General features: G+C 39.3%; 1 protein-coding gene across 1 annotated transcript; it reads right to left on the bottom strand.

The window, feature by feature from the left end:
- Positions 1–875: 875 nt before the first annotated feature.
- On the bottom strand, positions 876–24391 carry SEC24A (SEC24 homolog A, COPII coat complex component). Its single transcript, XM_053990968.1, has 23 exons — positions 24268–24391; positions 19102–19623; positions 17541–17699; positions 15787–15864; positions 15305–15471; positions 14509–14681; positions 13454–13556; positions 12542–12668; positions 12122–12231; positions 11635–11747; positions 10860–10978; positions 10166–10221; positions 9649–9855; positions 9237–9357; positions 8547–8705; positions 7863–8036; positions 7662–7772; positions 7106–7281; positions 6008–6145; positions 5230–5334; positions 5001–5093; positions 4395–4498; positions 876–3995 (listed from the first exon to the last, which is right to left on the bottom strand). Exons 1-23 carry the CDS (start codon positions 24314–24316, stop codon positions 3881–3883), a joined length of 3279 nt encoding a protein of 1092 aa, XP_053846943.1. The 5' UTR covers positions 24317–24391; the 3' UTR covers positions 876–3880.
- Positions 24392–24401: the final 10 nt, after the last annotated feature.

Raw genomic sequence — 24401 nt, 5'->3', positions numbered from 1 at the left:
TCGGAAAAGACAAACATTCTTCCACCTTCTCTCGTCTTTATGGAACCACCGGGATTAAGGGGAAGAAGTTGACAAAAACCAGAAAAATTCTTCATTGGCAAGGAATTTATGCAACATGTATGAGATACATGAATATGCAAGAGGCTAGTGCTTGTAAGGGTTATTCCTTTGTTTCACAAGGCATGCTTGTCAGGGCTTAAGTGCCCGAGAGCATCCGGACATCTGTAATTCTTTGTGTTTTATTGTCTTGTAATTGTCCTAACTCTAAATTTTTATTACTCTAATTGTATTACTATTTTTATAACAATTTTTAAATTAAACTTTAAAAAATTCTAAAAACAAGTGATTGGCATTTTTCACAGGACTCACCTCCAGAGCCCAGCATCCCAAATCACACTGCCAGGACAGGTGCCTGCTGCTCCCCAAATCACTGCAGGAGTTCTGGAGTTCAGCAGCAGCAGGACAGTGTTACATGTATTGGAAAAAAAAAAACCCAGAGCTGACAAATTCAATTAATATTGCTACAATATTGAATGAGAGAATTCTGTATTTAAAACCAGTTAAATACAGAAGTCAGACTACCAAGCTCATGCATTAACTCATCCATAATGGGCCAGAGGCAGCAGTGACAACATCTCAAAAAAATTTGCAAGCATTAAGATGGAATGGCTTTTACAAAAAAGCTGCTGAAATAATGGGATGTTAAATGAAGATACAGGATTACCTAAAATAAAATTGATCACCATCTTGGAATGCTGCTGAAGGCTAAATTCCAACCATCACTGCCAGCTAGGTTCCTGTGACCAACATGGTATTTCTCTCAATTAAATACATTGTTGTACTTCTATTTATAAGAAAAGAGTGATGGACTGGCATGAGTTCTTTCAATTAATTTTATTGAGTAGCCAAATCTGATAAATTAGCACAGATAAAATAAGCATTTGCATGTGTTATAAATGACTTTTTACAGGAATAAAACAGTGAAAATTACAAACTGTAAAAAGGAGGACAAGTAAATCCTGTCTCAAATTCATAAGGGGGAAGATTTATAACTTCATACTGAAGATCAAATCTTTGAGTTCAGAGAACAAAGATTTAATATTACAATATTATACACTACTTTACAAAATTAAATTTACTATAAGGATTACATCCATAATAGTAAACAGAACCTTAAAATCACATTTAATGGTCCCTTAACAGCCATTCTGCATCTTTGATTAAATTCTGTTAGAAATTGATTCTAAATAAAAGTGAATCATTCTAGTTATTGCAACATAGTCTATGCAGACTTAGACTCAAATATATTAATTTAAAAACAATAATGAAAGCAAAGTAAAATGGATGGTAACAATGTTGGCTGAACACTTATGTGTCAAAATAAGAAATAGTTTAAAAAAAAAAAAAGTGTTTGACTACAAAGAGAGACACACCTCCACCACACATTTACAGTGGTGGAGTTGTGGTGCTGAGATCTAAGTACCAGAACACTCTTGCCTACTTTTGCAGTCCATCTTCAGTGTCCTCGTTTTTCAATTGTATGTAAAAAAGCAATCACAGGTAGTGTGTGTGTGTGTTCATGTTCCCTGTATTGCCATTACAGCACTACAAGTGAACCAGCAGGCCTTCCCCACTGCAAGGGAATAAAGGAACAAAGTTCAATAGAGAATTTCTTCGGAAGAGAAGAGAACTCCCAGAGGGTTCATCTGACTCATTTATCATGTTTTGCTCTGTAAAACTTAGGGACTCAACTTCAAACTTGTTAACTGCCACAAAGACTGACATCTTCAGCCATTAGTCTGGTGTACATAAAGCAATGAGGCCATCTCCAGTATTTATGTTTCCTAAAAAAAGGGATATAGTAGCAAAATACAGTCATAGTAAGAAATAGACTTTGGGTGGGCTATTTGATGCAAGGATGGTTTTCAATTCATCAATTCAACTTCTGAGTGATAATATACCCAAAACCACAAGGTTTAGGGCAGAAGCTATGCAAGTACAGAGGTTCCATTTATGATTTAAATGAAAGAGACCCCTTTCCCCCTCCCTGGGCAGGGGGGGTGGGGTGGAAATCAGACTGTCAAAGCTTAAAAGACATCTCTTCACCATGACTAGAAACTGTGCAATTATCTGAAAAGCAGTTCAAGTAAATACACTCCTGTTTGCTACAGAGGCAGCAGACAGGGAAACTTAAATTGGTTCTTTAATAGTATTTTCATGCTGTTTTAACCATTGTTCTGAACTTCAGCTTCTTGTGCTTAAGAACAATTTTTCCCAAGGAACTCCTCCCCTGAAGTGAGGCAAATCCTGACAATCACAATCAGCTACAGCCTGAAATGGGAGGAAATGTTTACCCAAACGTTGACCCTACTGACATTTTTATCTCCAAACATCTTAAGCACAGAACATTTGACCACTCACAAGTGTTTTACCTCTTCAAGTTACTTGCCCCACAAAGTAGGTTTTGAAAGACCTTTAAGCTTACCACTATTAAATAAAAAAGCAAACCAAGATTTTTCCATATGCAACACTTCCATGGGCATTGGAATACAGTAACTTAAAATACTTCTTACATTGGTAGCTATCAATTATAGCTTAATCTTGAAAATAGAAGAATTATCAATACACCTCTATAAAATTATTTAAATATTTTTTGCATATAAGTTTTTACTTTAAGTCTGATATCAGCTTCAATCTGTAGCTCTGGCAGGATCTCAGAGTATATTTAAAGCTTTTATTTGGTGCACACTGGCCTTGGACCTGGGCTTATTACACAGCTCCAGCAAAAAACCTTTTTTTTTGAAAACTTCAGGCATGTCTGCAACCATATACAAATCTTCAAATTCAATATAATAATTTTGTTCTTGGAAAAATAATTTCCAGTTTTATTGTCAGAATATTCAGTGTTGCAGACCAACGTTTGATCTGAAGTGCTGCCAACAAACTTGCTTCAGAAACACACCAGATCTGAAGGGCCCAACATTCACTTAAAGTAAACAAGAGCCAAAAGTCTACTGAACATAAACCAAACAAAATCTGAGATAACCTTCCTTGCTCTTCCCCTCCCACACCATTCATAAGTAGAAATTAAAACTATTCCTTTTACTGAGGAAAAGCAAAGCTTACAACCTCTCTAAGTCTACTTTTGCTGCCAACTCAGGCAATGACTTTTTAAAATCTGTCTCATGTAGGGCCCACTCTTCCCCACCGTTTTTAAAATTAGAATACTGACTTATTAAAAGCATCAACAAATTCAGCCACCTTATCCAGGTTAAGCTTACCTTTAGTCCTATTAGCCATAATCCAATCCAAGCACTGGATTCTACACTTCACAAGCATTTGTTCATTTCACAATGAACACTTCTTTCATTGCTACTTTAAGCATTAAGTTGAACATTGAGATGCTCTGTCTGTAATCACTGGATGCACTTAGAAAGAATTTCCCTGCAAATCATGGTCAGTATTGTGAGGTTTTATATCTAGCAACAACAACAAAAAAACCAAAACAAACAAAAAAAAAGTTACAGAAATATACATTTTGAACAACAAAGAACTCTTTATTTTACAAAATGTATTTCACCTTTTCAGTATTGCCTTTGTAAATGTACTTCATGCTGCAACTACTTACAGTAAAAACACAATTTGCAGCAAATTAAAGGTGCTCAACCAGTTCCAACAGTTTGATTTTTTTAAGGTACAATATTATGTAGTTGCACATTTGATTCTCAGATGTGGTCCTTTATTTGCTTTAGTTCGTTGAAATCACAGTGAGAACTTCTCATCAACTGCCTCAGGCCACAGATTTAATGAAGATATTACAAGCACAATCATTCTTTACTGCAAAATCTTTCCTTAAAGAAGTAAGCCAGAGGCTAGTGTTTCATTTATTCACTTGCTGCTGTATATGAAGGAGGAATTCATAGTATGATAAGGCTGATTCTGTTCTGTCTTCAATCATATTTTGCAGAAAACTTGATTTCAATGGACTCTCATCCCTTAAAAACAAAAATATAAGTGTTTGGGTGGAATTAACATTTGCCATGGGCTACCATGCACTAATAAAATTACAGGTCAAGTGGCAAGACATTTCAAAAGCTTAAGGACATATGAAAAGAGGATCTCAAATAGCCTTTAGTAGTGATTAATCCTAATAAGTGCTCTTACCAGCATTTACTTCATTTATCTGACATTACCTAAAGATTCTTCTGTGACATTTAGTCTTTTTTAGTCTTTTGAAATTCTAATTGGAGACAACTCATATCTGTAGTCAAATCTGTCAGGCACAGCACACACTATTGTTAAAAATTCCATTAAGAAAATCCAGTATATGATATCCAAGTATGTATTGTTAACAGGTTGCTGAAGAAGCAAAAAGACTGTTAAAAACCACTTACTTTATTATATATAGTATAGGAAAGAAAGGTCTCTGTTCTCTCAGCCAAGAAATAAAAGTTCGTGTTCTGATGGATTCTGCCGTTTCAAGTTCTGGGAGATGTGTCTATAAGCCAAAGGGTTTCATTAATACACAGTTTTCAGAAAAACAGTAAAAGGAACACTTCAAATAGCCCAACTCATTAGGTATAAAGAAAACCCAGACAGATATGTTTTGTGATGTATAGCTTCAGTCTTGTCTTCTGTGAAGGGGCTTGAAGAGCAGTAAACTCCTTTCAGCAATTAGCTGTCAGAATGGTGATGACTGAGCTGTGACTGATTCCTGTTTTGTTGCAGAAACTGAAGGATTTCCCACTAACCCAGTGTGCTCACTATTTGCAAGTGTTCTTAATCTGCTCCCACAGGTCTGAGAAACTCAATCATTGTCAGCCTCTTCCTACTGTGTCTTCATGAGGGGAAACTCCAAGAGGTAACAGCAATTACTTCTTTCCTTGGATCTGGATCTATACCACTAGAGGGCTAATATCTGAGTAGTGTATTTTAATTCTCATGCAAATGATATTCTGGCAGCACTGTATGTATGACTGATGTGCAGAGCAAGCACGTACCATATTCTGTGGTATTGAGCCATAATTTGGAACTCCAAGGACTTGGCTGATAAAACCCTGCCCACAGTTCTTCCCAATCCACAGAAACATCACCTGAAAGACACCCAACAATAACATCAATCAAACCCAAAACACACCTCAGCAGTGTCACACATATTTTGGGTTCTCAGAAAGAACACACCAAATAAACTTGGATATTTTTTTAAATCCCCCCCACCACACAACTTACAGAGCCAGCATCCATAAGATAAGCACCATCCCTACTCAACTTCTCCACTGACAGCTGGAGAAGGGGTGGCTGAGGTATAGTTCTGTCATTTATGTTAAGAGCTCCCTAAAAGAAGAATGAAAAACAGTAGTTCACATCTAGATGCAAAAAACCAGAGCAGAACGCTAAGTAAGAGGAGGATTTATTACACTGAATACTGGAGCTGGACCATTTTTCTCAGTTTAGCCCAAGCCATACTTAAAGTGATTATTTACTTTATTAATTAGTAATTTACTAATAAATCTTAATGTTTTATTTAGAGAGGGTGAATGTCATCAAATGTATTTTAGTTAATTAGTTCTAGAACTGGAATATCTGATTTGTTATGTACCAAAGATGTGATTTCTAAAATTGTTCAGGGTTTTACATAAACATTCCCTGTTCTCAAAACTGCTTGATATTTTAAAATAAAGGAAGCTACAAAGGGACAAAAACCACATTATGATGTCTTTATGTATATGTGATTTTATAGCACAAGATAATGACACAAGGCAAAGGTGAAATAAGTTAGGAAAAAACTTTCCCCATCCATCCATAGCGAAGCACAGCTCCTCTCCAGAATTCATCAATCCAGTTCCAAATAACAAATGCATAAATCCAACAAGTGGGGAAATATGAAACATTGCATTTTAGCTGCTCAGCTTTAATACGGAAAACTTGGGAGATTTCTAACGCATTTACTTTCACATCACACAGATCTTTGGAATCAAACAGATTATGCAGCAAGGCAAAGACTCACCTCATCTGTGAGATTATCGACTCTGTACAGACTGGGATGTGTCATGAGCATGAGGTAAACAAGGGGCTGGTTTTTCACCTGACACATGGTAAAGATGCGTTCATCCAAACGTGTGTTTGTCCCAGTTTGAAATGCTTTCTGCAAACAATCAGGCATTTAGTTTAACCATTAAAGCAAAGTCAGATAAGACACATCGCCTTCTGCTTATTTCTAACTTAAGTTTTAAAGATGTACCCTAAGTCTTTTCTCATTGTATTTTACTTCTCCATAGCTCTCTTCAGTGTTTCACATAGAAATCAAACAAGTCTCATTCCCATTTCTGGATTTTAGAATTAACCTTGACCTGGCACCATCAGTCCTCTCTTACAGCTGAGATGAAAGCACCCTGAAATACTAACATACACCTCAAAAATGCTACTTGATGAGATTTAAAAGCATAAATATTGGAGCAGTTTACAATTGGCTTCAATGTACAGAATCTTAGGTCTGTATTAACAAGAAAGAGATAGTCCTGGCTTGCAATTTATAAATCAAAGTAGGGCTCACTCCTCCCACCTGACTGGATCAAATGCTTATCAAGCCTTTCACATGAAAAAGCTCAGTATGAACATGCTGGTTAATTCCTAAACAAGATGTATGAATCCAAAACTTCTTTTTGAAGCAAGAAACCAGTTTGTCCAACACTTAAATGACTTCTAGTATCAGTTCAGGGAAATTCAATTAAAAAATACTTACACTGAGCAAATACTGTGAAATGCTTTAAACCTGTTGCAAGAACAGCCAGCCAACTCCCTTCTCTGCTGCACCCAGCTCTCTTCTAATCCACACTGAACTGCTGTGTGGATCTACATTTCCAGAGACACACAAAATTGAGATTCCTGAGAAAACACTATCAGTACCCTGACACATTCTCTTCACTAGTCAGTGTCTTTATTATTTTGCCATTCTATTGCTTAAAACATTTATACTTTTGGTTTTATACACACTTCTAAATTCCTGCTTTTGAACTAAATCATTCTCCATCAAAGAGCTGTCCTTTTACTTCAGGCTGACCTGCCAAACAATCATCCTCTTGCCTGGCTTCCTTTCCCCTCTTACCTGTTTTAAGAGTGCCAGTATATAAAGCGGGAAGAGCCGCAGTGAGAAGGGAGCTGTGAGCCCAGGCTGTTGGATGCTCAGCACGGAGGAGCGATAAGCAGCTAAAGAATCGATCACTGCATTGACCAAGGCATCCCGAGCATCGCTCAGCGTGGCGGAAACGGAGCGGTCCACAGCTGAAAACAGAGTGCAAGGCTCAGACAAGAGGGGCTCCTCCCTTGGCAGGAATACAGTCACAAACATTAATTTCTCTCACTTTATCCAATATGTTGATGCAGCTTAAGCTTTTACTACATTCTAAGGGAAGTCAAGTGCTTCAGAAAAAAGCTGGGGGCCCATGATGATGCACCAGACTAAGCCTAAGCCCAGGTGATTATACACAGCTCTACTAATCCTTCACCTAAGCCAAGCATTAAAACCAAAACTCTCTTGGGATTGCAACTTCAAAAGCACTCTTAGAATGAGGGAGAATCTTTTCTTCTAATCCAGAGGATTATTGCTCAGACCTTTAAGGATACAATCCACATGTATCCAAACAAGCTCTTAGCACACTCACCCATATTGGCTAAGAGCCCTGTGATGGCCTGCACATCTGCCCCTAGGTACACTTCACTCAGTGTTGTGACAACAGGTAAGCACATAGTGTGGACACGAATTCGTCTTTCACCTGCAAGGTGAAGGAAAGACAACTGTAACCTCCATACTTGTTTTGTGAAGCAACGCTACAAAAGCCATTGTTGGCTCAATCTAACCTTACCTTTGCTGGAGGTGTACAGGAGAGCTGACTGAAAAGAAACAACTTGCATATCAGTAAGACTCTCTTCCACTGACATTTGCACAGCATATCCTGCATCTGGGTTTACATTGGGTAATGACAACAAGTCTGTAGATCGTACAAAGAAGTTCCCATGGAAAGTATGAATGGAAAGACCTACAAGACAATAATGAATCAGTATGGGTCTTATAGCCGTGAAGTACAGGCACCACATACAGATCTGCCATCAATTATATGACTGTACTGGAATGTTCCCTCTCAATGAAATACATTATCTTCAGAAAAGGTAAGTACTGCAAACTGACAACTCATCCAAAAATCCACAAAGCCTAACAAAAAGTGGGAATTGGCAAGGCAAATCAATGCAGAGTAGTAGAAAGTATCTAGATTATAAAACCAGTCCCTTGTTGAAATAGTTCAGGCAATTTTCCAGTTTTGACCATTATAAACTGGAACCTGGATGCCAGAAAACATACTGTAAATACAGTGTTAAAAAAATTGTCTTATCCATGGTACTGAATTTTACTTTTCTAATCATTGCCTTTTAATCATTTGAGGTTAGAAAACAGCTAGAATACCAATGAAAACATTCCCAAAGAGCAGCAAACACCCACTTCCCTCTTCTCCACCCCGCAAAAATCTAAGTAGATTTTTGTGAATTCAGACCTTTGGTGCATCTTATCCTCATGACAGCCTCAAACCCAATTTTTCTAGTTAAATATCGCTTCAGTTCCTTTTGCAGTTTCTCCACCTGGACAGGGTTGTGTTTATGATGGTAAGATTGGTAGTAGTAGACACTACCTGCAGAATACCTTGATATACAACCTGAAACAAAACCAGTATACATTGGAGAGTGGAGACAGTTGCTGCTGCAGTCTGCTGCAAATCACTCAAATACACAGTTACAGACCTGCCTACAGAGACAGATGTAGCTACAACTATATATTCTAATATGTGATAAATTTCAGGTGTGAAATAGTTTTCCATTGACCTGAAATTATTGTCACTTGAAAGTTTGGTTAAATAGAAAAAAATAATCAAAATGCTAATAAAATTTGCTCTAAAGGCAATGACACTGATGGTTAAAAGGCATAAAAAAGGAAGAAATTATTTCCACTACTTGTATCAGTAGCACAAGAATCCTGACTCACTAAGGGAGAACATGAAAATAAGTAGGTTAAATCAGGACTTAAAGATTACATTCTATTCACTGTCACTGCTCTGCAAGGTCAAGTTTGTATCTTGACACACTAGTTTAATTCAAATCAGGTTCATCTACTAAATATTAATATAGATTCTATGTATTTGCTCAAAATACAAGAGTTACATGCCCCAAAAGAGCTTTATATGACTTACCTAGAGAAGCCAAGTCAGAATATTGCCCACTAAGCAGAAATAAATCCACTGCAACCTGTTGCCCTGAACAGTCCAAGGCCAACTTCTTGTAAAAATCAGTCGATGGTGTCAGATGTATATCCTGTTAACACAGTGGAGTATTACAAAATACAAAGGAAATTCAAATCGATTCATACATTTATTGCCTGTTTTCAGAGACACAATAAATTCTCCATCATTGATTAAAAATATTTCATTTTAAAAAATCAAGTAATTAATTTGTGTTTATATTGTTTGGTTTTTCTTTTGTTTTTTTTCTGCTACTTTAAAAGGAGCAAGACAAGCACAAAATTAACCCAGAGAGGAAATCCCAGAACCACCTACATGCACAGAACAGAGTTGTTAATACTCTCAACCTTTTTGCTCTCCTAACCTTTGCTGTTGCTCTTTGGTTTGGCTCCTCTCGTGACTTTAGTGCTCCCATTCCCACAGATGGGAGCTGTGTCTGGAAGACAGTGATTCTACCTCCAGTGGGGGACATCAGTTTAAAGGCAGCCTGTAATGCAGGCCCCAGAGCACTCTGAGTTTCCAGGGACTTGGTAAACATCTGTGGCAATGTCTTCAGCAGATCTTGAATTAGCTACAAGTGAGAAAACAGTATTAGGCCCATGAGTCTTCAAGGTTTTCTACTTTATATAGATCCGACAGCTGAACATAACCAAGTATTAACATTTCTAATATTAAAGAGAAAGTCCTCGAAAAATTGAAGTACTGTCTTGTTTCAGGTTGGTAAGAACTTACAGTGACATAGATAAAAGACCTCTTTTTTCACCTCAAACCTAGCGTTTGAACAGCTGGTGTTAATGAGCATTAATTAATCAAAAAATTGCCAAACATATCCCCAATTATGCAAATGTCACTAGTTATGTAAGAAAGTCCTTGCTTCTTACCTCTTTATTTTCATTCAAATTTACTAATAAGTTTTCTGGCATTGGTATAAATACATCTGAAAGGGAAAAAATATTTGAGTTATCTTTTAAAACACATCAAGCTTTCCCTGACTTTATTTGCCAACCATCATACTTATTGGAAAAAAATACAGTATCAGTGTATTAACCCATGTAAACATAATTATGTGGATTTCTTTTTTTTCTCATAAGCATTCCTGTGGCTAGAATCCCATGTTAGAGCAGCAGTCAACAGGGCTGACGGATAATCAAGACTGTTAAATAAAATCACATAGCAAATATTTCCAGTGTTTATTCTACCCTGCCCAGTAATACCCAGTGAAAGGTGATTTGAAACAAAAGGCAGAAGGGCAAGCACTAAGCACCAGCTACAAGAAAATCTATAGAAAGGTATCTAGCATCAGTATTTGGGATTTCAAGAGGAATCTAGAGATTTGTACAAATTAAACTAGAAGTTAGGAAAGCTGTCTTCATGTTTGAAGTCATGAGCAGCCACAGCATTGCTCAGACATCAGGGAGATGTCTCCATAAACAAACTCATACATATGGTACTTCTAAAGTCATTACTAGAGAGACTAATGGTGTGATCTAGAAACTCCCACCAGATATATTTTTAAAGGCTGTCATAACCACAAGTCATTAATAGGTACTGATCACAAAAAATATCTTTGCATACCTTCAATATCTGAAACTATAAGCATCTGAGGCTGAGAGAGACCTTCCTGAAGACTGTAGAAATGGATTGTGCTGTCAAACGTTATGAAGCCTATTTTTGTTCTAGTGTTCCCAGGAAGCCTGAAAATGAGACATATGGTGTTCAACAAGATGAAATTTCATTTCTGCAGGCTTTTTTTTTTTTTTAAACATCCACTGCATCTCTCTGTGGTTGTTACCAAGCAGTTAGCTTAACAGCAACATTGCAAGAGCTTCACTAAGTCGTTTTGGAAAGAACAAAAGCCACAACAACAATGGAGCTCGTGGTAGAGTCACCTAGCAGGCAGGTGAAAACCTTTTAATAGGGTAATCAGAAGTGGAAGAAAAGGAATAAATAAACTGCAAAATCCCAAGTAGTGTTTATATAAGTTCAAATAGTATGCATTTTATGAGAAGTTTATTAGATGTATGACTCTTTTCAGCAAATGCTTATCTACATTTCAGCTTTTAAAAAATACAGTTCAAAAGATAAGCATGCTGCTTACATTCTTTTGGAGATTTATGAAGCATATAGGAAAGAGTCAGACTGAAAATCAAGCCTCAAAATTACCTTTTATACTGGTATAGCTGTGATGGGAAAAAGACTACAGCTTTATGGCACATTTTAATACAACACTGGCCATTGTTTGCCCACACTAGGAAACTTGTCTTCCAGACAGAAAGGATTGGCATGTTGGTGTCTATCACAAGTTTCTTAAGACAAATGAAAATTGGAGATTTAAGAAAGAAGTACTTACGAGTCAAGATTGTCTAACAAGGTCTGGCAGACTGTGTTCAAGTATCCTGTCTCTACTGCATTGTGAGAGACATCAAACACAAAGAGGTACACGGGTGGCTGAGGTGGACGCAGCTGAGCAAAGAAAGGATTAGCTTTCATTTTCAAATAGCATTTGTTAGATTTGGTTTATTCATTCTATTGCAAGTTTAAACTGCTAAAACAGCACACAGATGATAGCTAAAATTTCTGGATGCATTTGCCTCTTATTTGGTAATAGTAGAATTCTAGTTTTCTTCCAAAGATACCTACATATTCCAAATACAGAACAACTTTGACATCATAAATGTTTAGAAGTGAACTCTGAGGTCCTCCCCATGAGTTCTCAGATACACTCCTTAAGGCAACAGCTGTTCTACTGAACTGGAAAGCATCCTCTGAAACAAAGCTTTCTCTGACTTCCCTCTGAAAATAAAACAAAGAGAGAGAATAAGTAAATAAAGCCTTACCATGTATTCAGATGGAGCCATAAACTCAATAGTAGCATTCTGGACTTCAGGTCTTTTATGAGGTTCTCCATAAACTCTTGTCACAGGATTATACAGGAATTCTTCAGGAACTAAGCAGATAAGTTTATATATTAGTATTTCACACTAGTATTGGCTGTGCTACATTTTAAAACAAATGCATCAATTCTTTTGTAGCTGTTGGGCAACACATGGAGAACTACAGCAGGCAGAGGAGTTCTTGCACTTGTGCAGGGTACTGTGAGGGACTACTTGGACACCACTGTCACTGGGAAACATTGCTCATGACTCCCAACATGACTGACAACAATCCCCCTACTGATGTGGCCAACAACACTCCAGTCTCAAAGGCCAAGGTGGGAAAGGTAAATTGCAACTCTTTCAAGCACATCTACAACTTACCATCATTGACTCTATAGCACAAATTGCATTTCCATCTCCTTTGGTCTAGGAAGCTGACAAAAGGGTTGATGTACGTCCGGCAGGAACGGCATCTCACAATAATACTGGAAGTGACCACTGGCAATTGCTGGAAAGGAAAAACTTCCTGTTTTAAAGCATCCTCACCCTGCAGCTCCCCATCTGTGGTAACAACACCACCTACACTGTGCTGGCTAGTGAGGCAAAGCATCCTTGTTGAAAGAAGGAGTACTTCTGCATCCTCACAGCATCACAGCAATTCCTTAGTAAGACAGGTAGGAACTGAACTCTAACATATTTGACTGTGTGGATTCCCTTTCCAAGCCTCTAAATTCTTGAATTTTACACCGATGGTTTAAGATCAAGTCCTGCAGCCATTACAGATCAAAAAGCAGGGGAAAAGAATCCCCACATCTTTGAGAAATCAGTTAAACAGAGAAAAAAACCCCAGTGTTTAAAAAAGATACTGCTAAATTCAAAGTCTTCTGGCTATTTCATGACATCCAAATCCCTTCAACTTTGTCAAGTCTTGAGTTTAGAATTAGTACTAGGTTTGAAATTAATTACTGCAACTGATATGTGACAACCTGGAATTTAGGTGTTGTCTTCTACCACAGTCCAAATTCTGTGCTGCCTTTAAGCTTTTGGGGTTTTTGAGATTTTGGAGGCTTTCTTTTTTAATAAGAAGTGAGACCTGAAGATTTAAATATGGTAGGGAGAAATAATTGAGAAAAATTACAGCAATCTGTATGGAATAAGGAAATGTCAGTTACTATGGTAATTCTTCTGGGCCAAGATACCTGCCCTTGTTTTATAATTCATTGTCCATTGTCTGGACTCTAGTAAAGGCACAGTTGGTACTTCAGCATGTAAAGTTTTGAATATTTCTCATACCGATAAGTCTTTGAAAGGATGAAGCAGGAGCCCCAAAGGAAGTTTGGCTTTATTCAATAAGGCCTGAGTTTGAGGAATGTTAGTCAAGGTACAGCGGAACAACCTACATGGATGACAAAGGGTTATTTTCAGAGGTTTTCAAATAAATTATGATTTCAGTAGTACAGTATATTTTTCTAGAGCTGTTAATGGTGAATTTCTGTTTCCAGATGAAAGATCTCTATCTCTGTCAAATCATTTTGTTTCTGTGTGAGCTTGACCCACAGTTCATACTTTTGAGTTGTTATTTCATACAAATGCTCTTTACACAGAACTGAGCATCATTTTAGTCACTCAAGTCAAATATTCAAAGTTGCACTAAATCTTTATATACTAAATGTTATTTTGGAATAAATCAGAACCAGCAATGTTTAAAAGGTGGTTTTAAAAACATAGTAACTATAAACAATCCCACAATAATTTTCTGAGTCTTGAGCACTCAGCAGCAGGTGCAGATGTATGTGGCAGTTTTGCAAATCCTGTCCAGCTTGTTTGCATGAACAACGTCAGAAAGGCGCTGTTATTTCCTTTATCTACCATAAAAATATTTGCAAAGCAGAAGTCCCTGACTATACACAGTTTGGTTGGTCTCCTCAGAGAGAATAATTAATTAACCAACTGCCAGTCTCTTGTTTGAAATTTCATTTACTCTATTGTTTTAAATGGTTACTTTTCAATACAGAGGTCACCCATGTTTCTTCAGGCACAATCTTTTTGGTGTACCTCACCTGACTGAATTAACTCCTATTTTATATCTTCTCATCCATACTCACTGCCAGGCATAAAACTTTTATACTGTACCTATCTATAGCTGCCTTGTTAACAACTTTTTCCTCATACTTTCTACAAAGATGATTTTCCCCTCTTCAAAGTTAAACCCACTTACTGTCTTTATTGCAACAGTGAAGCCCATTTTCAATATTTTCTACTCATAAAATTAAGAAAATATTTTGTGAAATTATACGTAGGAATGTATATTTCTGTTTTGATGTATTATAGCAAATGCATGATCTTACTCAGGATTGCAGTTGAGCTTCTGGATATCTTCATGCAAGTTGGGGACAGGAGCCTTCAAAAGGGTGGTAGGAAGAATATTTCTTTCTTGAAGAAGATTCACAGGTCTTAACCCTTCCTGCTGTAGACTCAGGCCAGCCATTGATGCAGTTAAGTGATTAGTGCCCAGGGCAGGCTAGAATCAAATCAAATTTCACAAATTAGCACCAACTCCTTGGATGAAACCCACAGTCTGTTTAAAACCACATCTATATCCCTTTCAGTTTGCTTTGCTCATGTACTAACTGCCATTGTATAAATATATTTAGAAATGCTGGTTGTCACGTGAACTTGAATTATGCATGTAATGTAACAGGGTTATGAGGAGGAAAAAAGCAATTTATGCTTTTTTAAATAAAACTCTTGAAAATACAGAGGCTCAGCTGGTGAAAGTGTTGGTCAGCTCACTTTGAAAGTTCAGGGAAAGAAAAACCAAACACTTCAGCTAACAATAACAAAGCCATGGAAGAGAAACATGCCAAAAGCAGCTGAAAGTTTCAAAAGAAACATCCTGAACAGATTTGAGGGCGGAACACTTCACAAAGAGCTGGCACACAGCTTTTCCAAACTGGTACCAAGGCACAGGTAAAAGCATTAATTCTGGGCTATGTTTGTCCTCTTGAACAAATGGTGCCCTAACAGGGAACAAACGAAGCAGCATCCTAGGGATGCACAACACACGCCAACCATCACTTTTCTTTATCCACACACCCCCACCAGTGGTAGTACTGAGACAGAAACCAGACATTTCCACTTTACCTGGTGGAAATGTTTTGATCCATCTGGATATTGCAAAGCAGATGCATTCATTCCTGGTGCTCCAGGTGGAGAAGTATGTTGGTAGCCTGGAGGTAAGGCAGGGTAAGAATACCCAACACTTCTATTCATCTTAAGATTCGGGGCTGCAGGAGAATGATGTGGAGTTGCTGGAAGCAGAGTAGACAGATACTTAATTGCTGAAGAACTGTATCTTACTTGAGGCATTAGTAGAACAGGAGAGCTGCCTGTTTAGTTTCTAAGTCTAAAAAATGCAGCTGCTGTCAACTTTGCAAAGGGCTCCCACCTATTTTACATATCACAGACAAACACATGCTAATTGTCAATGCTTCAAATTTTGCATTTAGCTCCGAGACAGGCATTGAACCAAGTACATAGGTTTGTCCACAAATGCTTAAACTTCTATCTTTCCCAGACTAAAAGTTCCATAATAATAACAACCATTTTTACTCCCAAAGCCTTACCCATGAGGCCACCACCTTCAATTGCATCGTAGCTGTTTTGCACTACAGACCCATCACTGGCAGCAGATCTGGCATCACCTTTAAAGAAAAACAACCACAGGGAAAATTTGCACAAGTTATGAAGAAGTTTTAATGAGATAACTGCAAAAAATATCCTACTTGCTGGATGAATATTAAGATAAGCATAGTTTGAATCTACTTTGGTTTTGACCCAGGATGAAACTGAATTAAATATACACTTTGTCCTCTTTCTCTCACACATATTGCAGATGTGACCTCAACAAAGGACATTCATAAAGCATCATAATCTTTTTTTTTCTCTTAAGGAAAACAGAAGTCCCTACACTTCTGGTTGAATAATCTTTTATGACTCCTTCCAATTAGGGATTTGCCATAGCTTCTAAGCCAACAAGGGTCAGGGGATGCTCCGTCCTCAGCAGAGGAAGTCTCTTCAGGCTAGCTGTAGTTTTTCAAGTAACCTGTAGCTTAGTTTTCCTTAGTAACCTTCAGCTTAACCCTGAAGAACTTTTTCCCCTGATCATTCACAGAAACACCAAACTCAGACATTTAGTTCACTACTGCTCACCAAACAGCAACAGCTCTGACACAGTCATATACCAGTCAAGATAGAAATTCAATCTAAGATAGGAAAAACCTTGAGACTAAGAGAGTGCTCCCAAAGGACAGTTTTTGGTAAGCCAACTATGTCTAAATATACTAACACAACTATATATTACTAAGGACAAGTAGGTACTCTATTTTTATTACCATTTTTTATTAAAATCTTCAAAGATGACCCAAAAAAAGGAACTTACATTACACATTGAATCTTCCTAGCAGCAGTCAACCTGCTTCATAGACTAAATATTTTTATCTCTCCAGGGCTCTGGAAATGTTTCTTTTCATGATGAAGAAAATATTTTCCAAGCAAAATCTATTTCTAATGCATTTAATACATTCCAAACAAAGTTAAATTTGAATATACTATTCTTGTGCTCACAGAGCTACCACACATGAGAAACTGTCAATCTGAACATGGAAGGAACCAACAGCTTTGACAGAACTGTGTTTGTAAAAATAAAGCTGCCGACTCGCACATGGCCCCAGCTAGCATGGGCACGAAATGCCAAACAACTGGAGTCTGTCTGATACAGAGCCCTGAGGAGTTCTTAAACAATGGCATATTTGTGCAGGGCCCACAGGAAACACTAAGGCAGGTATCTGTCTTCAACAGCTGACACTCCACAGCCTCTAGTACCTTCCTTCAGAACACTAACAAATGCAAGATGTGTATTTCAGTGATTTTAAACAGAGAAGAATAAGGTACAGCTACATAAATAGCAAGGAATTGCAAGGTCCACATTTTCTCTCTCCCTGTAGAATGAACAATACAGGGAGTCATACATGGATTTCTGTGCTAACAGTAGTCAGGGATGCAGAGAAATGAGATCCCTATCACTTTACAACACACAAAAGGAAAAAAATGATGCAAACTACAGCAGACACGGCCATGTAAAACAGCACTTGGAAAACTATTTTCAACTGTTAATTTCTTAAATTTTATCATGTCTGTTTACAAGAATTTTTCTTCTTTCCAGGTCCTTACCTACTCTTTTCAGATTAAATTATTAGCTGTATTAGTATCAATTTTACAATTTGAGTTTCTAATAGAACGATGCGCTTGGCTTTAAAGGTTGCATATTACAGCAAGTTGCAGTGCTTGAATTCAACATGAAGAGCAAATTGTTTCTTACCTTCTTGGCTTGCAGCTGATTTTAGCAGAGACTGTGCACTAGGTGGTCCTGCTACTGCTGCTGGTGGCCTAGGTGGACCACCAACTGGTGGAGGTCCTAAAGGTGGCCTTGGAGGGTGGAGCGGTGTTAAAGGCTGAGTCACTGGTGGAGGTGCAGATCCTATAAAGAGATCAACTTTTAGGAGGAGTTTAACCCAGCTGAAAAAATCATAAAAGTTTTGTTACAAAAATGCACCAATTGAATTCTAAATGTTTTTGTTATTCAGAGGATGAATGGCATGAGATACATAATCCTAAGACGTGGGTAGAGGGTCTCAACTTCAACTTGTTTCTATCATGCTTTTCTCATTCTGGGTTCCTGTATCTACTGATCTTTGTTGCTATTGTTGGCAAGAATTTTAAGATGTACAGAAAATATCTCAACTCTATAACCAAGTCCAGAATGATCATCAAACAAGTTTAATTAAAAGTGATCATTGTTATACAAAAAAATAGCAGGGAAATGACTCAAGAGGATTGAATGGCTATAAAAATTACTTATTCCAAACACTTGCTCTCATTTCATATGCCACTTTCCAAAATTTCTCTGCATTCGCCTCACTAATTCCAAACTACTAACTGTTTATTCCAATTACGTGCCAGAATCTGTTTAATAAATTCTGCAAGCTTAAGACATTTTGAACAGCATAAGAAAATTAAACAGGCATATAACAAAAAAACTAGTATCAATAAAAATCTCTAATGAGGCTAAAAGTGCTTAACAAGAAAAATTATTTGCTTTTACATGGAAAATATTTCTGTACGTAAGTCCTGTTTGCATGCTTAGTGAGAAAAAAACTAACAATGTACAGCAGTTTGGCAAAGAGAAACTTGAGTATTAACTGTGTTTCCACAACAATCACAAGTTGCACAATAGAGCTATTTTGTATTAGAAAAGTTCTTACCACTGCATATACCAGCAGTAAAGCAGCAGGAGCGAAGTCTCCTATCTTTAGAGTACTTTCTGAGACTTACAATTATCATTAAATGTGAAAATTACATGTTTGGGGAAAGGAAGCTTTCCATTGAACTGACCTCTATTTCAACAGTACAGAATGCTTTTCAGTTTTCTTTCCAGGCTGTGCTCCAGTTATTTGCATCAACCTGACAGGCTATTCAGAAAATTACCTGAATCAAGTGGTTACTGACCATGCTTACTGAAGAGAACTAGTTTTCAAGTCCTGGACTGAAGTTCTGGTGAAGTCCTGGACTGAAACATACTAATGCTTCAACAGTTACCCCAGGAGATGGTCTAGATCACAGAAACAGCATCACCCACACACCACATCCCAAAACAGTGGGACACCGTTCAGGAGTTACCTGCTCCAGCCAGCTGAAACACCCACCCTGGGCACAGAACTTTCATTTCTAACCCAGAGAAAGCATCCAGGTAGTTCTGATGGGTGTATCTGCTTTAACCATCTTCCACAATCAAAATGTCACTGCAGAGTCAGTTCTATACTCATTATTTTAAAAGATCATTGAAAAATGGACATTGGTAGAGTATCAAAAAATCTGATTACCTGGCTTCATGTAGCTGTTCTGCAGTGGAGGAGCCCCCGGAGAAGCAGCATATTGATAACTCCCTGCAGGATTTGTACTTCCTGGTAATGAGGATGGTGGCTGAACTGACCCTGTCCCAGGCACATGAGCCAAATGGCTTGTTTGAGCCCCAAGTGGCTGACTCACAGGAGTCTGGCTGTACTGCCAGTTTGAAAGCACCGGTGGGCTGGCTCCAGGAGGAAAGCTCCCAGCACATGATACAGCAGCTGAGTTCTGTAATGCAGGCGGCAGCACTTGTGGAACAGGACCTGGCTGTTGTACTGGTGACCCAGAGAAAGCTGCCACTGGTGGTCTGTTGAGAGTCTGGCCAGGTCCTTGGTAATTGTTTAAATGAGAAACATTCTGAGAGCCACTATAGCTATACTGTCCAGAAGACTGATGTGGAGGAACCTTTGCCGGCATCTGATGGGAGTACGATCCTGGAACTGCAGGGCTGTATCCCTGGCCATCTGGAGACTGCATCAGCTGATTTTGAACAGGGCCTGGAATGAAAAAAAAACTACACTCTTTAGGAAGTCAGTGTTGTGTTTCACTTCTGAAAATAAAAGATGTTCCTGTGAATGTCTTTCCTTAGGATTTTATTAGTCTCCAAGCCATTTTTAATTTAAACCATTAGGTGTGACAGAAGTACTACTGCAAGGGACATGAATTCAGCAGTATTTTGCTATTGACACTTACATCTTTGTTTTGTTTCACAGTAACCTTGAAACTACTAAGCATTCCAATACCATCAATGCTCCTGAACTGAAACTCACACAGGATCCCATCCAGTCCTCAGAAACCCCCAGAAGCAAGCTGCCCACAGAGGAGCACTGTCCCACAGCACCGGCAGTAGCACACACGAGCAGATCGAAAGCGGAAGATCCATTGCGCAAGAACTGCATTTCACACGATGGCTGACACCAACATGCACGTCAGCTTACCACAATGACACCGCCAGCCAAGTGCCAGCATAGGTCACCACAGTACTTCTCAAGTGACTGAGTTAATCTATGAAAGTTTCTGCAGTTAATTTTAGTATGAGAACTATTCGTACACATACAGCTCATGCGAGTGGCCAGCTGGTCACCAACACAGAATGAAGGGTAAGTTGATCATAAAATAATTCATCAGTCAGGGAAAAAAAAACTTGACAGGTTGATGATGCTCTCTATGCATATGTTGGTTGGTATACATGAAGTAAGTTTTACTCATTTAAAGGAAAAAAATTGAAAAAAAGGTTAATAACTCTCCAAAGAGTAAACAACGTGGGCAAGAACATAATCAGATTTCTGCTTTACAGAGGAACAGATTGACAGAATCCCATGGGATTTCCAGTGCAATAACAGCTCCATCAGGAAAGGTACTACTACAGATTGCTCATACCATTGCCACAAAATGGACATGCTGAAGAGAGGCTATCAATTTTCGAGTGAAATCCTTCTGAGCAGAACACACTAGATGCTGCAGGCCATAGCCAGCTATGACTCCTTCACAACTACCAAAACATTTTCCAGTGTTGTATCATTCAGTTCAGCCAGTCACACTGTGGCTCTCCTCATCCCCTAAAAACACAGTTTGGATACTGGAGACTTAAACACACGCAGTTACACATTAAAAAAAATGATGGCTGGTTTCCTATTAGAATGTAATGGTTAAATTCTGAAAGGCAAGCAAGTTCACATTTCCAAGTTAAAGTAACTCACACAATAAATGAAGCTAAACGCAGAATGCATTGAAATTCTTAGTTAGGACAAACACTGCACTGATCATTCAGCTCCTCATTCCCTAGAAAACCTTAGGCTCTGGGTCACACACAGCTGCTAATTCACCGAATATTGCGCAGGTCCATATAACTACTACAGTGCCAGTGATCTCATCCTCACTGCCTCTTCTTTGTGCATAAAAGGTACACCCCATATTATTCTCCAACCATTAATTTCAACATGCAATTTATCATTCAGTTAGGAAATCCAGTTATATCCTACTGTCCTTACAATGCTGCTCATAGATATTTGCAATTAATAATTCTCTAAAATCAAGGGTGTTTTAAGAAAAAGCTCACCAAGAGGAAAATGCTTACAGTTATGAGTAGCCTTCAAAAACTACCCTGCAGTGTATCAGATGGGTTTCCAACAATCGATTTACAAACCCTATTGGCAATTAAACTTGCTAACTTTAAAAATTATGAATTCTTATCAAACCTTCTGACTGCATCTGCACAAACATTGATATAACATCATCACTATAAACCTTAGGAAAAATACAGAACAAATGCAAATTGATTTAATAACTTGATTTTTCACCATAGGGCATGACTCTATCCCAGGCAGAAATCAGAGTATTTGGATTGTTCTCTTATGCACTGTTTTCCCTGCTTCAGAATAAAACAGTGGAAGTGAGGTGATACCAAAAACTGACCTACTTGATATTTTCTACAGCACTGTATGCAAAAATATAAATGTTCCAACTTCAATTTTTATTTTTAAAGTCAGAAGCACAATGAAAAGTCTTGACATCCTCATATAATAGTTCATGTTTCCAAGACAAGTCTGCACTAAGCTGCCAAAAAAAGCTATAGCAACAGCACTAAGGGACAAAACCCCTTTACAAAGAGTTTCACAGTGCACAAAAACTTTTCAGGACTCACTGTTTGGCTACAGCCAGATACCCATCTCGACCTGACCTCTTCACCGAGACCCATCAAGGAGGATCTAGGCTGTCCAGCTTTCCCCAAATGCTGCTGGTTTTCTGGGAAGTCAGAAACAAACAAGGAATTCTGTGTGGACTGAAGAGCTACTTCACCTGCACAACAGCAAAACAGCCAACCCTCTGAGACCACAGAAATGAATTAGTAATAGAAGAAAGGCCTCCTATTTAACAGCAAAAGTCTCCTCTACAACAACACAAGGCCATTTAATATTTCTAACAGATCAGGAATAGCACCAGAATATACATGAAAGTTGCTTGATGGTTTTATAAAATGGTCAAAGTAATAATGTGGATGGCCAGGATTCAAGCAATATTTTCTACCACATAGAATTTCACTGTCCAAGCCAGTTACTCAGCACATCACTTTTGCCAGTCACAAGCTCTAGGGAGATGCAAAGATAAACACTCTGAAAAAATACATCCCAACAGATGCCGTGGAATCAGTCACCACCAGTGTCCACTTCATCTGACTGACCCAATGGATTCCAAACCCAGCAGCTCCTAAAGCACCTCATGACATCAAAGTACCATGCTAAGGTATCACATGAGAAGAGCAAAACATTCTAAAAGAATTGTTTCTCCTTCTTGCTTGCACTTCAGATCTATCAACTGGAAAGCAAATTAGACACCTGCAAAATGAGTACAGAATACTGGTCTTATTAAAAGACAAACAGAAATGAAGGAGAGGAAGGTTGTTGCTAAGCAACCCAAAGCTCTGTGCTACTGCCTTAGTGGACATGCAAGCTCAGGGAGTTACCTGCAGACTCCACAAGCAACAAGTTGCAAGGAAGGGCTGACAGCTATAGAACAATTTATCATCCTGCTGACGGTTTTCTTTCCTCACAGGCTACTGTAAGCACCACTACAGCACTCAGTACCCCCAAAACTCTTTTATAAAGCTTTGGTGTTAGTATAAACATCAAGGATCACAGCATCCTCTCAACATACATTTTAAACAACGCTATGAACAGTCCATGCTTGAACAATTTGATTTATTTCAAAGGCCAGCAACCCAGACCTTATCTCTAACATACCATAACAACTGTTTAATTTGCATAACCCTACATTTCAGTTCTTTATTTTTCATACACCTGACAGCTGAATAGCCTGAAATTCCTCTTTCTCGGCTGCCTCTCCATAACTTCCATTATGTGCTTAATCTGACACTAGGGAAATGAGCAAACATAAAGCAATGCCAGTCTGTAAATCATCCCACTCAGTTACTCCATTAGCTAACGTTCTCTTTGTACAGCCTCTGCTCAGACCATAAGCTCTCCAGGACAGAGCCTCTCTCTCCACATTATGTTCATACTCTTCCCACTCTCTTGACCCTAGAAGCAGCTACACAGTTAATTGCAAATTGTCGTTTTGCTGATGACTTTGAAGGAAAGCAATAAACACACTGTGCAGGAGGGGGAAGAAAAATCAAAAGATCTCATTATAACTGAACTGCTTATGATGCAGCACAGCTACTGAAACACACAAGTGTATAATTAAGGAAGCAAGTGCAGAGGATGTGTATGTGAAATCAGGAGACACTTCCATCAGCACAGATTTGCACACATGCAACGAAAACAGACACAGAGACAAGGCTGGCCCTGAATTTTTTATTCCTATATTAAAACACTGGCTAGTAAGCTCAGTTTCACCTTCAATATCTCGTTGTGAAGAAATACATTTTGAGGGGAAGAAAGCAATCAAGATTTTCCCAGTTTGCAGCACACAGAACCAGATAATGTCGGCTTTACGAGAATGACAAGATAAGAAAGCCCCGCAGCGCCGCAGGCTGAGCTCAGCGATAACCACAGTGCCACATGTACAGCCCCGTTCCAAAGGGTCAAACCTCGGCTGTGTGACCCGTGTCACCGACAGGACCCACCCGGGCTAAGGGACGGCCCGGGGCAGCTCGAGCCGTGCGTGTGACCCCGGCAGCCCAGACACGGCTCTCTGAAAGACGCTGTTTTTCATACCGACACACAAATGTACTCTGGGACACTTCTGCCATTAAAATAAACCAGAGCGAAGATTAATTTTGCCTAATGAGCCGCTCTGCGCTTTCCTCAGTGACACTTGGGGCAGGGCCCGGTCCGGCAGCACCTCGCCCCCGCCGCTCCCGGGGTCGCCCCAGGAGCCGGCTCCGCTGCCGCTCCTTTCCTGCTCTCCCCCCTAATCCAGCCGCATTTCGCCCCGGGCCGCGGCTGTCCGGGCTGCAGGGAGGGCACTGCCGAGCTCAGCCGGGGGTAACCCAGCGGCCCGGGCAGCGAACGGGCCGTCCCCAGAATCCCCTCCCTGCGCTCTGCCCGCGGCCACCGGCCCCGGCCCCCGCGGCCCCGGGGCGAAGAGCGGCCTGGGCCCGGGGGAAGCGCCCCGGGGCGGGAGCCGTCCCCGCCGGGCCCTATCCCGCGCCGACCCCCGCGAGCCTGCCCCGCACTCACCGTTGCTGTAGGGCTGCTGGCCGGCGGGGGCCCCGGCGGGCTGGGCCATGGCTCGGCCGGCTGCGCTCGGTGCCGCCCGTGTGGCGGCGCCGGCCGGGCGGGGGGGACGGACCCACCGGAACTGCCGGGCGGCG

The sequence above is a fragment of the Vidua macroura genome, chromosome 15 (genome assembly GCF_024509145.1).
Source record: "Vidua macroura isolate BioBank_ID:100142 chromosome 15, ASM2450914v1, whole genome shotgun sequence".
Lineage (NCBI taxonomy): Eukaryota > Metazoa > Chordata > Aves > Passeriformes > Viduidae > Vidua > Vidua macroura.
Note: the sequence above shows the minus strand (reverse complement) of the source record. Positions and strands in the feature narration are given on the sequence as shown.

What these genes read in the sequence shown, in the direction of transcription:
- SEC24A (XM_053990968.1), bottom strand. Translation starts at nt 24,316, where the DNA reads ATGGCCCAGCCCGCCGGGGCCCCCGCCGGCCAGCAGCCCTACAGCAAC. An exon ending in ACCAAAGAGCAACAGCAAAG is followed by an intron (nt 9,358 to 9,648) that starts GTTAGGAGAGCA and finishes CTGTGTTAACAG; the next exon opens with GATATACATCTGACACCATC. An exon ending in CCTATACTATATATAATAAA is followed by an intron (nt 3,996 to 4,394) that starts GTAAGTGGTTTT and finishes TTTGTTTTTAAG; the next exon opens with GGATGAGAGTCCATTGAAAT.